This window comes from Etheostoma spectabile, chromosome 9, assembly GCF_008692095.1.
Source record: "Etheostoma spectabile isolate EspeVRDwgs_2016 chromosome 9, UIUC_Espe_1.0, whole genome shotgun sequence".
NCBI classification, from domain to species: Eukaryota; Metazoa; Chordata; class Actinopteri; order Perciformes; family Percidae; genus Etheostoma; species Etheostoma spectabile.
In genome coordinates this window covers 37,924,959-37,940,455 of record NC_045741.1, presented here as the reverse complement: position 1 = coordinate 37,940,455, position 15,497 = coordinate 37,924,959, and the positions used below count along the sequence as shown (strand labels likewise).

Here is a 15,497-nt window from a genome sequence, read left to right as displayed (position 1 = left end):
CCCGTAAAGCCTCAGCTCTGCCTGTTGTCTTTGTACGCATAATTATGGAACACATAGAGCTCGAGAAGTTGGACAAAAGGTTCAACGTACATGGTGGTCTTTTCTAATTCAGGAAATACAGGAAATTCAGGAAGAAGAATTCTGATGGTGCATCTGTCTATTAACTGTTTTCACTTAATTACTTTCACTCAGATCAACACAGCATTTTTTATCCTAAAAACAGTAATGGTCTTTGATTTACTCCAAGGCCTTATATACATCAAATGGAGCTCAGTGCTCAAAACAAGCTTTGGAAAAAAGGCAACTGCCCAAAGAAAGAGAAGCAAACTGTAAGACTAGACCCACATTGCACCACAAAAGAGGGCAATTTCTGCTCATAATCTAATATTTACTGTGGTTCAAGCCATGTTTTTTTGGCTGAGAGCCAGAATCAATGTGCCAGACAGGACGCCATCAACAACAACTTTGTACCAACTGTGATGTGTTATGGCTCAATCAAACCGAGTGAGGTTTGTGTTGCTGAATTCACTTTGATATTTTCTGCAAATGCCACATCTTCTTTTTTCTCATCTTTGTTTTCCCGTTTTCCCTCAGCACTTTAATCAGCTGCTCCATCCCTCACTGATCCTTATCATGGCTGCTCTGTGGGCCCACAAAAACAGTGCACAGCCATTTTCTGACAGACACATTCTCCACACAGCTGAGAGCAAAGACAAGCTGCCAACTACTTCTGGGACAAAAGGTGAAAACCTCTCACACACACACACACAACACACCCCACACACCACACACACACACACACACACACCCACACACACACACACACCACACACACACACACACACACACACGCCTCTGTCACAACTGGCTGATTCACAGCATATGGATATTCCCCCTTTCACTTTGCCTGATTCAGTGCTACTGGACCTAACAGGAAAGCTCCTTTTTGGCGTTGAGTGTATTAGGATTGAATTCAGAGTCGTGCTAACAAATAAGGAAACAAATCCCACATAGGGAAACTCGTTGGTGATTTTTTCGTGAATTCCCTGCACAGTCGAGTACATCTGGTAAATGTTATTCCAACATATGCCTGTCTCTCTTTCTCTTATGCCACAGTGACGCAGCATCTGCCTGCAGCTGTTGACCTCTGAGGTCTCCCCACTCAGCCATGACCGGCCAGCAACTCACCGATCTCGCAGCTCTCTCCAGAGAAGCCCTGAGGACAGTAGCAGCTATAGCCATCACCTTCTTGCAAGCAGCTCCCTCCATGGAGACAGGGGTTGGTCTGGCATGGGTTATTCTCCACTGTAAAGACAGAAAGAGTGGGAGACAAATATGGATTTATTATTTATTTTGTACAGAGAAAGAGCATTACGAAAGTGCCTTGAATGTTGACAAACTATGACAGGCAGTGAGCAAGCATTATGCCCCCTCATTATCCAGGGCCCATCCTCCTGCTGCTCTCTGACAGAAGCAGGGAAAGAGCAGAGTGGGACAGACAGTACGTAGACTTGTCCCGGTCTGCATGACTTTCTACAAGGTGACGGACAGGCTGTTGTTGCGTCTGTCGTGCCCCTGTTTATCATGACTGATGCTCGCCAGGTGAAGGACGGTGTGCTGAGTCAACCCCCTCCTGTCGTTCTCCTGCCTCTCATCCCAGGTCCGCTTGATAAGCCTAGACCTTCGTAAATCAGACGATCATCGCCAGTCATGCGTACTGGTTTCAGTGGCACATTGCTGCAGGAGGTAATAAACACATTTTATGTTGCTGAGCTCTAACTCTGTGAGTCTTCATGGGAAATATTTTGGCGGATGTATGGCCGAGATTGAGGAGATTAAGTCATAATTATTGCTCCTATATTTTAGAGTGGGACAGAGGGAGGAGGAGAATTTCACAAGGACGGTTAGACCGCAGAGGGGGCATAAGGATTTTTTATTTTGTGTGCAAAGGACTGTAGGGAACCAGCTAGATTAAGTGTCTTTTTATTATCCAATCCTGCAGGATTGCAGCCCCTGACACAGTCTGTCAGGCCATCTAATACACTGCATCTTCTCCATAATAACACCCAGACTTACTTAATGATGTATGAGCAGAGAGATGCTGCGCAGAACACAGAGTGCAGTTCCCCTGCAAGTCTGGGAATACTTTTCATCTGTATGTGTGGGAGTGTGTTTATGCATGTGTGTAACCATGCAAGCAAATGCATGTGCATTTCTGGATGTTTTCTGAGCGTGACTCAGTACATGTGAGTGTGTGTTCAAGTTCCTGTGAAACTGGGTGACAGACTCCCTCCGCTGCAGAGAGGCTGGTGTTGATACACAGGGCAGGGGAGATGCTGGAGAGGCTGCCTTTGAAAATACATAAAAGTGATTCGCTGAATGAGAAAAACCATTAGAGACAGGCTCATTTCTTAATTCAACAGCAGGGAGGAAAAAAACCAACACTGTATGTGATTTGAAAACAAACAGTGCTTAAAGGTTAATGATGTATTGATGGAGATGGTAAAATACGTAAGTGCTAAGCATTGAAGAAACACGCAGGATATGGTCAATGAGTGTGTCTGGTTAGGTCTGAATCTATCCATCTATCCACATCCATCCATCCTTTAATGGGTGGATAATGCCAGTCTACATAACAGATTCATAAAGACCTATTGTTTGAAATATTTTGCCACTAGCATTTGGGTAATGTAGCTATTTTCAAAATCATGCAAAGGTTCCAGTATTAGGGCTAGTATGAAGAAAATGCTACATCCAAATCAGTTTGTGTTTCTTCTTACCTTAACCCCAATCCAACCTTACCCTAATACCCACCAGTGATCTGAGCAACACTTAACCATAACCTATTGTTAGTGTCATTTAAACAAAAGTGTTGTGTTCTTCTACCTTAACCACTTCCAATGAAGAGTAGCTTGTAGCTTAACCAGCTACGTCCTCAACCCTGTTAGTTATGACAAATCATGTTAATGTGTACTTAGAAAATGTGACTTTCATTTGTTTAATCATGCTCAAATGATTGGTTTACTGTTGCCACATGCTCAGAACTTGACTATGCTCTCTATTCTGTTGTTACATCAAGCAAAGGTGGATAAAAGCACGTCACCAACAGTATCTTCAGTGTGTTTTCGTGAGGAAAGAATAGGTGAACGTGGGAGATTGTTCCTAAATCTACTTTCACTGCTGCTGTCCACAGCAGCTGTTTGGGTAAATCCGGTGATATGATGTGGAAAGCCATTTTGACTCAAACTTGGCCTACGCTCGCTCACTCTGGGTGGGATAATAAAAAATTGGCAAAATGCTACAATTTTGGAAAATAAGCTTTTCAAGGTGACTTCACTTTAATACAAAAATGCTTAGTACAGTAGCTTCCATTCTGACAAGTCGCTTTCTCTAATTCACTGTGAAATTCAATGTCTTTGTGTCATAAAATCCATAAAATGCCAGCTTCAGGTGACATTTGATAGAGTTTAAATAGTATTGAATGTGACATTTGAAGTACTTTAACCATAATATACAGCATAATCATATCATAGCTAAATCTAACATTTACATTACAAAAAAGCTAAAGTAGTTCAGCTTACAGGTAGCCAGCCTTTTTTTAGCAGGGTGACAGAACTTATGTCTCTAAACGAAAGAAAATAAGAAATACACTACATTGTGATTAGTTATAGTTCATTGTTTGGGTTTTAAGTTTAAACAAACTAGTTAAAATTATGATATATTTCACTCAAAGCTAGTCAACATCATGGGGGTGCCAGAAGAAAAATCAGAGGATCACCTAAGTCTGTAGGATTCATCCTCTGGGGACCATTAACGTCTGAACAACATGTCCATCAGGTGCACGTAGATGTTGTGATAACTCACCTGATAAGTGAACACTTTGCTGGTGGTGCCAGAGCAAAAGCTTTAGGATCACCAAAATCATTAGAATTTATTCTACGGGGACCATGAATGGCAACTAAAACAAAGGTCTGTGTTGCTTCTAAGCATGATGCTTAACCAGTTAAGCAATACACTATACGTACTAATAATATTAGTGGTGTATGATGTGCAAATTAAGATATTAATTCACTAACAGCTACTTAGTACTTAAAGTGCCCATTTGAAAAAAATCCCTTGTTATTATCATATGTTATTTTGTGTCTCAGGTGCTTCCACACGCATGCAAAATTGGAAAAAAAACTATCCATGCTGTTTTGAGTGAAACACAGTGTTTGAATGTCCTCTGCCTTCAGTCTACGGGTGAGCTGTTTAAAATCTGCACGGCTTTCTACGTCACTAGCCGGGACGAGGTGGCTAACCGTAGCATTTTAGCCAACTTACTAGCATGCAAACTCGTTCTCAATGGCAAAACACTGCTGCAACACACAATAAAAGTCTAAAAGAAGTCTCCAGCTAATCCTGCCTCGGACTGACCGAAGCTGGAGAAAGCGTTATCTAGCTGATGGGATCTTACCTTGCTACTGAGCATGTGCGACTCCCAACAAAGATAGTATAGAAGTGAGATGTCTCACTCTGTAGCTAAACAGAAACCTAAACACACAGGGTGAAAACAGGATCTGCAGCAATGTGCAGTATAACAAAAATATGGTGATTTTTTTATAAAAAAATGAAACCTGTACAACCTCAAAATACAATTATCAACCAATGAGCATAATATGGATGCTTTAATACTTGCCAAGTGCTGTTCAATGCTACTGTTCACAGTAAAAAGCTAGTGTACAGGTGTACAAATAAATGAAATAAAAGATGCACTGAACAATGACCAAGAAAGAACCAACATGAAAATAATAAACTTTTCTGTTTGTCATACATTTGTTAACAAATAATAAACACCAAAGGTCAGTATGGTCAAATAAAAAGCAAAAGTCAGATAAGTTGAGGTAAAGATCTATGGCAAGAGTTCAGTTCCGTTTTTAAATACTTACATTTAAATTGCTAACATCTCAAAACTTACCCGTGTGCTCTACAAACCCCTCCCTATACATTAATCTGCTTGAGTCACGCTTATAATGTCAAAGATAATTCTGGCAAGTGAGTAGCTCTACATCCAGTTTTGGTTTTAAACCTCTACACAATCGCCTCTCCACTCTGAGTCATAGCCCAGGCAGACATGTATCTGCTGCAGAGAAAAGGCAGCGATGCACACAGTGGAACTGACAGCTGAGGACTGGGTCATCAAGTGGCCTTAGTCAGGGAGGTGTCAGTAGCAAAAAGGCCAGACTTCTGATGACAATTCCCCGAGTCAATCACACCACAGAGAGTAATACTGCAGCTCTGTGTGTTGTTAATGCTGCACGGGGTTTTCTTTGCTGTTGTTAAAAATGAGAGTGACAAATCTTTAAAAAAAAGAATCAATAAGCTGCTTAGGATTTAAGTGGATGACATCACCAACTGAAAAATAAGAACGTAGATAGTGTGTTTATTCATGTGTGGGCATGCATGCGTTTAGTGCCTTAAAAACCTTCTATTCCTATTGGTCCATTTTTCTCTATAAAAGAAAGCATTTATTGCCATAATTTGACCAGTTCCAGCTAAACTGCCTTAATAATGAGATAAAAAAGGATTTTTCCTTAGCTACCATCTACCAGTCTGTCAGACTGAGAGCTGAGCTGGAGCAGAATACGACATTGATCCAATCCGCAGAGAATTAGTAATGACTTATTACACCAAATGAGACTGTGTTGTTCACCATCTGTCCACAAACAGTAGCCTGCAGTCTTGGTGGTGACATCACATGAGACATGTGATGAGACAGCAGTTATGGGTTGTGACTACGGTAACGTCTCGGCCCAAAGAAATGTTCTGCATGAATGGATGAACATGCATGGATTCAGCCCTTACCATGCAGCAGACAACTTGAAAATGAAATGTGACTGGTTTAGTGTTTAAACATTCACGACGGTTTTCATAATCAGGAGTGTGCGTGTTTGTGTGCAAAGATGTGAAACTAAAAATGAATATGCAAGTGAAAAAACTGATGAGGCATGAGACAGAGAGACCCTGGTTGTTGCAAAGGAGGCAAGGATACAAATGACATGTTATTATAGAGAAGCACATGTATGAGAACGAGAGAGATGGACTGAGAATGAGAGAGAGGAAGAGAGCGAGAGAATGTCAGCTAGGAGGGACAGAAAGTCACAGAGGGAGCTATTATACATTTCCTCCTCTCTTAATGCTTGCTGCTAGCTTATGATTAATTACACACTGGTCTTAAAATAGGTCGCCTCTTCCATTCCTACTGTGTCATTCTTTTTCTGTGCAAAAGACAGAAAGGAAAAAGAGAGAAAGAGGGGAAGCTGAAGTCAGAGAGAGAGAGAGAGGGAGGAAGCAAAAGAATTACAGTAGGTGTAGCACTACAGTTTATAGCGATAACAAGAAAGAGAGACATATTAAGTTCAGCTTTCAGGTCTAAGCTTTAAATTTATACTTACACTAATCAAATAGATAATGGAAGGTTGTCTCTCCTGACATTGAACGGATACTGCAAACATCTCTAGAATCCTGTGCAGAACTTCTTTATATAAGTTCTTCTGTGTGACATTTTACTACTCCATGGGGCCATCTTAAGTTTTTCCTATGCCTCTTAGGAGGGAGATTATCTTAGCCTTGTGGCACATTTGTGAAGCCACTCCCCAATGGATCATACAGACACCCGGGATTTAGAGCAAACCATAAAAGAGGATTGCAATGAGGGAAATGTCTTGCATTCCATGAAGTCCCAGTGAGACACAGAACTCTGCAGAACTAACCTGAGACACACACACACACACTTACTGTATACACATGCTTATCACCCGCATTGCTGTACTTGGACTCACTGAACCTTGTAATAGCTTTGCTGAGACAGAAATCATGCCTTGGCCTGTTCAAATGTTCCCACCCTATGAGCGTGATAAGCCATCACATGGGCGCAGAAAAAAATGCCCCGTTAAAATGTAATGCTACAGCGCGTCTCTAAAAACGTACTGAGGCACACAGAACAGTAAGAGCCATATGGATTGCTGCGCTAAACTGCAATGTATGGCCACATATATAGTCGTTGTCATCATCACTGTGCTATAGAGTGAAACATTCATTTTGTCATTTGCATGATGGGTACTGAGAACATGTGTTTAATGTGTTCAGTGATGCTACAGAGCCAAAATAGGTATACATAATGCCTCTGTGTAAGTGGCTCTGTCAGTGCCAAATGTCACCAAAGCCACAACACATCTGGAGCAAGACTAGGTCAGGAATTTCCTGCATATCATTATTACTCATCGTCATGATGGTGTTTTACTCACCGAAGTTACATTCTGAGATCTGGAAAACAGCGCTATAGCTACAGTAAAGTCCAAGAGAGCAATAAATGAGTTGTGAGATTTTTCACCTTCATTGGATCGCAGGAAATGAGGGGAGAGTGAGAGGTACATGGAATCAAACCAAGGACAGTATGGTTATGTGGTACACTATGTAACTATTTGGCTACCAGTGCACCCAAACCTGGGTGCTCATGTTTCTTTACTGTAGCCGACCCAGAGCATAACTGCCTGCTCAGGGTCTCCCCCCCCCCGTGGCCACCAGAGGAGCCCCAAGAGCGCTTGAAATGTCCCACGAGAGAGCTTTAAAAAGTTGTATGAGGCCCGCAAATTACAAAAAAGCCCCATCTCCCATTGCGTCAAAGCGGGTGTTAATGTTTATAACTTGGATGAGAGGATGATGCAGAACTATCCTGGTCACAAAAACAGAAAAAACCCTATGAGGGTGAATTGGGGGAACAGTGGTCCACTTGTGTTCTCTCCTCTCCAAGTCGGATGTCAACAAATTACAGTAAGGTTAGGTCAATGTTCTAGCTTGCTGTGCATCTCTCGGTCTGTCTGTTTCACTTCCAGGGCTGTGTTCTAAAACTGTGTGCCTGACAAAGGTGAGTGTGAAATACAGTTATGTATATATAACTGTTGCTGACAGCAATGACTGTTACTGTTAAATGAATCATCTGTATGACCTGAGTGACTCCAAGTTTCCATCTCTTCCCTGACAGGACAGACAGAGTCAGAGAGACCCACAGGTAGGAATCTGATCCATGTTTCAGCGTGTCCCCAGACAGGCAACTCAGCCACTGCAGATGAGCTACAATTACTGCTGATTACACAGCGGAGGAAATATATATAATATACCTCCCACAAGCACAAAGATGCAGAATTCATTGTGGACCTCAGATGACTTCAAAGGGATTGACTTGCCAAGGTTAGCTACATGGGGGCGGAGAGGAAGGGAAGGAAGGTGGAAAAGAAGAGAAGACGAGCCGGGGAGAGACAAGAGGTTACGTTTACTTGTCGGTGGAGCTGCTCTGGTTTGTGCTGATGATGTCAGCGCCTCAGTAGTCAATCTGCACTGTGCAGAGTGAGACAGTCCAATGTGTGCAGAGGCTGACAGTCTGCAATGAGGGGTATTACACCAAACGCTTCAGCTATACAGTCCATGGTGTCATACACACATCAAGGAGGGTCATTGGCCTCGCCTCCCCAAAACCAAGCTTCCACCTCTCCCTTTTAACCCACTGCAACTGTCAGTCAAAACCAGTGGTATGCCAGATAAATCCCACACTACATGATTGGATAGAAAATAAGAAAATCATGCCCTGTATATAGATATGTTTCTTTTCTAGCAATAGAAATATGCCCACAAGAGTATTCTGCTTCATTTAACATAGAAGAATTAAAACACAGGCTGTCTTTAGTAGCTCAAGCTATACATTTGTCGTTAGTGGCTGTGTCTCAGTGAGCTCTAGAATCACAGTTGAACAACATAAAGGGGCCTTTCAGTGTGTGTGTGGTGATATAACAAATCTGGACATGTGGTTGTAAAGACCACAAAACTACAACACGGTTAACACAAGGGGTCACAAACGGAATGAAGTCAGCTGTTGTAAAGAATGATAATGTAATAGTCTTTTGATCTCCCCACCACAGGGAGATCAGAGCACCTGGTCAGCTACTGAGCCTTCCCAGGCTGGCAGGTAGTCAGTGCTCAAAGACACCTGACAGCGTAGATACTTGCCAAATCTGGGCTTGAACCCCGCTTGACCACTTGAAAAGCAGCAGACGCCACCCTGCATCCTGTGGGAATGTGTTCACATCTTGAAGAGAAGGTTGTGGATGGGGCAGGTGTGGCAATGTGATTACTGTACCCACGTCCGGCTGCACACTATACATTCTCCTTTGCGTATGCATGAGAGTGTGTGTGTCCAGGGGTGAAAGGGGTGAAAACAACACTGGACGCATACTGCGGTCTGTAAACATTCCACTACAGTAGTGCATTAGTCATTACTGAGCATGATGAAAGCTGCCATCAACACTGGATTACTCAAATAACTAAGGCTTGCCAAATCTGTTTAACTGGTCCAAGTTATTATATATTTACATAGTGCTATTATCAATGTACAGTCATATCTTGAGGTGAAAAATCAACCCTACAGGTGTATGTGACATAAAAGAAATTAAGCTGCGGAGACGCAAGAAGAAAAGAAGTTTCTAACTTGAAAGTTAGAATTTACTTTCACACGAAAAATATACAAAACAAAAATACATAGACGATTTGTGATTCTATTTCCTTTGCATTTCAGCTTCACCTCTTTTCAACTGCATCAAATGTTTTCCTCCTCTCCTCTCCTCCACACACACACACACACACACACACACACACACACACACACACACACACACACACACACACACACACACACACAGCTGAGTGGATACACGCACATGTTCAGCAACCTCTGTCACAACTGGCTGACTTGCAGCATATGGATATTCCCACTTTCACTTTTACACACACACACCACCGCACACACCACACACCACCACACACACACCACCACACACACACACACACACACACACACACACACACACACACACACACACACAGAAAAAACATGACACTTGCAATTAGCTCCAGTGCCAGAAGCCTGAGACAGCAGAAAGCAGCCGATGCGCTCTCAGTGAGCACCCCGTGAACCGAGCGTCACACTGAATCAGCCTGGAGAGGACCGGGAGGAGGAACACGCCAGCAATCCAATACAACCCAATTCAGCAGGCCTGCGCAAGGCGAGTCTGATGGAGAAATTGAGGGTGTATTGTTACAAGAGCGGCACTTGTGGCGTCTTCATTCGTCCTAAATAAATTGCATTATCTTGGCTGTCAGAGTGGCAAGAAAATAATCCATCCTGGCTTATCATCACAAACACATTCTATCCACTTTGGATTCCCCCCCCCCCTCTCTTCTCTTCAATGTGTCTTTGCTCTCATTTTTAAGGGCATTGTGAAATGAGAATATTGAATCAACTGCATCCCCCCTTTTTCAAATTACCCAACAATATTCTGGACACACTAAATGTAGGGAGTAATAATTACTGTCAATGTATAATGAATAATTCATATTGTGATATAAACAACATATTGTTACATCAAGTGAGGCCACAGTGCAATGAACATGCACATATTGATTACCATGCCTTTAAATGGAGTGACACACAAATAAAGGCTGAGTTCCTTTTTCAGGTACAATTAGACAAGTAGACTTTTACTTGAAATTAATATTGATGCGCATGTGGTGCAAGAAGCCACAGGGGTATGTTCTTCTAACCATTTAATATCTCCACAAATACAAATTCAATTTACAAGGGCTCATTGTCTGCCTTTGGCGACCCATTTGTAGTGCTGTGTTTGTGTCCTATAAGGCAGATCACAGAAAATAACACTATTTTCTTATTTTTAAAATAGAAATGATATGCACTCTTCTCTTCTCTCCATTTGGATGTCCCACTGTGATCGGCACAGCTGCTTCAAAGGAATGATGCCAATAATGCGACTGGCTGAGAAGACAATCACTAAATCCTACTGTTTATATTGTACTTCTCCCAAACGTCATGCACATATTGTGGACAAATATAAACAATAGAAAATATGCATGGACACACCTTCACTGACCTCTCACACATGACCTAGCATGGTGTGCAGATCGTTGCAAAAATGCCATTACAGAAGAGCCCTACACCAGAAAGAAAAAGCAGGAAACACACACAGACTGATTGGGGATCTCACACTCCCTTGCCTGCATGTTTGCATTCCACTGTGTTTACTAGCAAGCAGTTGTTCTGACAGGAGAGCAGCACTATTAGGAGAAGCAAGCTGTGTGCAGGACGGGTTTGCCTGGAGAGCTGTTTAAAACAAAGAAGAACTACTTTACATGATCTCACAGTGCCCTTGCCTGCAGAAACTCTGTAAGAAAGCTCACCCAAAATCCCTTCAAGGCACAATTGCTACTTGCAAAGCCTTAATCTTCATAGCTCACTGTATTCTGTAATGTACACCTTCATATCCATTACCCCCACCACTTACAGTAGGAATCCTTCCTCCCCTCTTCATTTTCCTCCCCTGTCTATGACTCCTCCCTGCTGGGACATATCTGTGGGTGTGTCTGACATGCCCCACTTCAGGAGTGTCCTCAAGCCTTCCACTCGCTGTGGGCTGGCTGCTGCATGATGTGTTGTGACTGCCACTAGGAGCCCTGCCACTGCCTTCAGCGGCCTTGAGAGTGAGTGAAGTCAGTCAGGCAATCCGCTAGCTCCACAACCCCAGCTGGGTGCACTCATCCTCTCGCTGCCACCTCTCTATAGCAAGAAAATACCTCAATTTGAAATCACACATTTCACTGTTAACCTTGATGGCAGGTGGCAGTCTTCCATTTTTTCTACGCCCTGTGCTCGCAAGTGTGACTGGCTGAGCCTGAATCAAATGGAGAATGAAAATGCGAGAGTGGCATCTCAGGCAAGGACGCAGCTATTTAAACCTTTTTGGGTGTGCTACAGGCATAACAGATGCCATATTTCCACTGGGTCTGCCGAGCAGTTTCACATCATAATATATCCAGATCCTTCTTGTGTAGAGGTAATAAAAAGCAGTCTGTGTAAAGTGATGTGAAAAACATCATGGCTGTGTACTGCTAGTTTGTCTCCATTGTTTGCCCTCTAAGAGGACAGACCTGTTGGATGCAGATAGAGTGAGGAAATGTTCTTTCCCTAACAGGAAGCAGATTCCTGACGTCTAATCTGATAGCACCTGAATGCTCCATTGTAAGGGTTACCTGCATAACCACGACCAGGCACGCCACTCCCGCTCTGCACAGCCCCACACAATGACTCCACAGAGAAGATCATATTCTTTCTGACAGCCCCCTGCCAAGTTCCGTCTGCAGCCATCCCTCCCATCATTTCCCAATTGGTGGCACACAAAGGTGATGTTGTTCGTTGCTGTATGAAACTCTACGCACCCTCAGGGGCCCTAAGGCTGTGCCTGACAATAAAAACTCAGATAGGGATTTATCATGGAAGAAGTGAAACAAAAAACAACCATTCTCGGGTGAATCCCTGTCTGTGTTTTTGATGGGGGGGACATATGGCTTAGCAGAGGTCTTTTCTTATCTGGTTTACAGAGGCGGCTTAATGAAAATGACTACAATAAAATCAGAGGAAATGGCGATGCCTGAATGCTCCAACAAGCAGTTGATGGTTTCATCTGCTGTGTGGCTGAATGTTTTTCTTTGCAGTTTTTATTCCTTATTGAGCCGCTTGGTATGACTGTCTCTGAAAGCCAAGTGGAGTAAATGTTCACCATGTTTGGCTGGTATGGGAATACCGATCATTGTAAACTTCCAATCCAAAAATACAAAGTTATGGAAAGTTGAAGTTGAGAGAGACCACAAATTCTCTCAGGACCATGCTTTGTGCATATGTGAGCATAAGGCACTGCACTAAATAAACAAATACATGCTTAAAAAGCATATGTTGTGCTCAGGGAAAGAGAAAATTGGAGCTTAGCATCCACAGTTACTGTGTTACTGAAGTGAACATACTGTAGCACTTTGGTCTGCCACCCAACTGATCTTTAGAGGGTTGTGAAGTGAGAAAATATTCCACAAAAACAACAACAGTTCTGCTGTGGATCTGCCACCAGTAACAGCCAAAAGATTTAGTCATTCATCTGCCATAATGGGAGCTCTGGGTCATACAATCTCGAAAATAAAATACAGCTGCCTGTGATGGGGCTCCTAGAGGCTGAATAATCACCAGGTTTTGTTGTGACAGCAGAGATAATAAAGCATTTTTATAGCGTCATAAAAACGCTGTTTAAGACAGCTTTTCTGTGTTTTTTCAGGCTCACTGCAGAATATTAAACCCACATTTTGATGGTGCATTAGCTTTACAAACATCGCTGCTTGTTTCATTTACTTTTACATATATACATTAAATCAACACTTTCTATTCCGCAAAATGTCAGTGAACACCCTGCTACACAGAAAATCCCTCACTGAATTATTTAGTCAGTGTGTGTGTTTTACTTTAGTAGTTTAAGAACCAGCAGCACTTTGCAAAACAGCAAACATTTGCCTTTCATATCGCAGCTTGCTTTCATGTTCAACGACCTTTCCAGGCCCGGCACCTGACGCAGTACATGGAGAGACTGAGCTGCTGTGCGTATACACACGTGTACAACACTTCCGGAATGTTGAAAACTGCTGTGTGAATTAAAGATGTCAAATTTGACATGATGTACAACCTCATAATGCACACCTCGCTTCCTAGAGACTGATAACTCGTGTCTACGCACGCTCTCCCTCCTCCATTTTCGGTTTGATTCTCCGCATGCTTTCTTATCTTAACTTCTGTCCTTATCGGCTGTTATTCTCTCTGTGCTTTGTCTACATCATCATTAGATTTGTCACCTTTCATTTTCAAAACAATCTTAGGCAACAAAAGGGTTGTCTTTTGTTGTTGCGAGACGTATCGGTAAATTAGAACAGCTTATCTTTGCTTGAGTTACTCTAGATGTAATCTATATCCACGGCAATCTACTTTCTAGTAGTAGTGGTCAGATGAAGCTTTGCGAACCACTTCGTCTTTCATTTCTGAGCTCACTTGATGGCGCTCCCTGTTCAACAACGGGTTGAAAACACACTGAATGGCCATTTCTTTAACCTTTTTCTTTTAACAAAGATCGCCATCTAGTGAGCTCAGAAAATAAAGACAGCGGTTCGCGAAGCTTCATTCGACCATCACCCAAAAGCCGAAAATTCCACCGGATGTCCCCAATTTTTGGCTGGATGTCAATTTTAAACTCTGGTCAATTCATGGTTAACTGCTCCTCAGATCTCTGCAGGGTAAATCCAGACAGTTAGCTAGACTATCTGTCCAATCAGAGTTTTCTGTCGCACGACTAAAACAACCTTCCTGCGTCTGTTTTGCAGCAGCACGGTGGCACTGTCCGGTGCTTAGCCCCGCCCAAGACAAATGTGATTGGTTTAAAGAAATGCCAATAAACCAGAGCACGTTTCGGGAATGCTGTGTGGACTAGCCAGACCCTCTCCTCTGCAGCGCTGTGGAGGACGACCTGGCAATGCAAGACCACTCTAGATGTTCCAGGCACCAGGCTTGATAGCACACCTGTTAGCGATAGCGATAGCTCTGCAGTGTGGGAATGTTTGGAAAAAAAGCAACCAGCTATGTGGCCCGGTCTGCAGTCACCACTCTCTTCTGCCATTCCTTTTTCCCTTGATGCTACAGGGTTAAACAACACACACTAGTAATAGCAAACTCTATTAACCACAATGTGAGATTACCATCGCCAGCCACACTACAGTGTTTACCCTGGGTCAGAGCTTTCAACATAAAGGCTAATCTGAAGGCGCTGGCATGGCGTAGGGAGAATCAGGGAACACAACACTACTAGCTTTTAGCAAGACTGTCATCCACGTTGGCACCCATGACATAAAGATTGAGCAGTCTGAGGTCACAAAGGAAAGCCTATCTTGGACATTTGATGTGGCCAGTAAGTGGAGCCGGCATTGATTACTTTTCTCTGGTCCCTTTACTGTGATAGACAATAATGAGATTTATATGTTTTTGTAATAAACAAGGTTTGGTTTTCATAACTGGTCTTCTCTTTGAGCAGCCCTGACTGGCTGAGAGTGGACAGCCAGCTTGGAAGGGCACCTCTATTTTAGCTGTTTTTTTCTTTGTTTGGTTGTTTACAGTTCGACGTTACCTAAAGTAAATTCAGTGTATTTTAAACTGGTGTGCATTATCATTAACAGTCACTGATGTACACAAAAGGCTCAGTGGGATTTCGCACCCCAGTGTACTTAAGCTTATTTTCAACACTTTAGTGGCTTGGTTATTCCCCTGGTTAACAGGAAACAAAGAGCCTGCGCTCAATCAGTCAAACTGGTGTGTAACTGTTACATCCCACACCACAATGGAGCCCAGTGTCCCTCAAGGCTGTTCTTTAACAAATCCCATTCCTTTAATATGCAGCAGCCAATAGCACGGGATTAGGTTCAGCAGAAGTGTTTGATATGGAAAAATTGAGGAATTACACCATGAAAAGAAAGAAAAGAGAAACTTGGAGACGAGAAGCAGATAACAGGATGACAAATTAGGCAGTGGGTCGATT

General features: G+C 42.8%; 1 protein-coding gene across 2 annotated transcripts in view; it reads right to left on the bottom strand.

The window, feature by feature from the left end:
• Positions 1-15,497, bottom strand: part of ncanb (neurocan b) — a 141,716-nt gene that overhangs the window by 56,799 nt on the left and 69,420 nt on the right. For both annotated transcript variants that reach the window (XM_032526440.1, XM_032526441.1), the window contains exon 10: positions 1,189-1,305. In XM_032526440.1, coding sequence (XP_032382331.1) covers positions 1,189-1,305 — 117 coding nt within the window. The remainder of the gene's footprint in view (positions 1-1,188; positions 1,306-15,497) is intronic.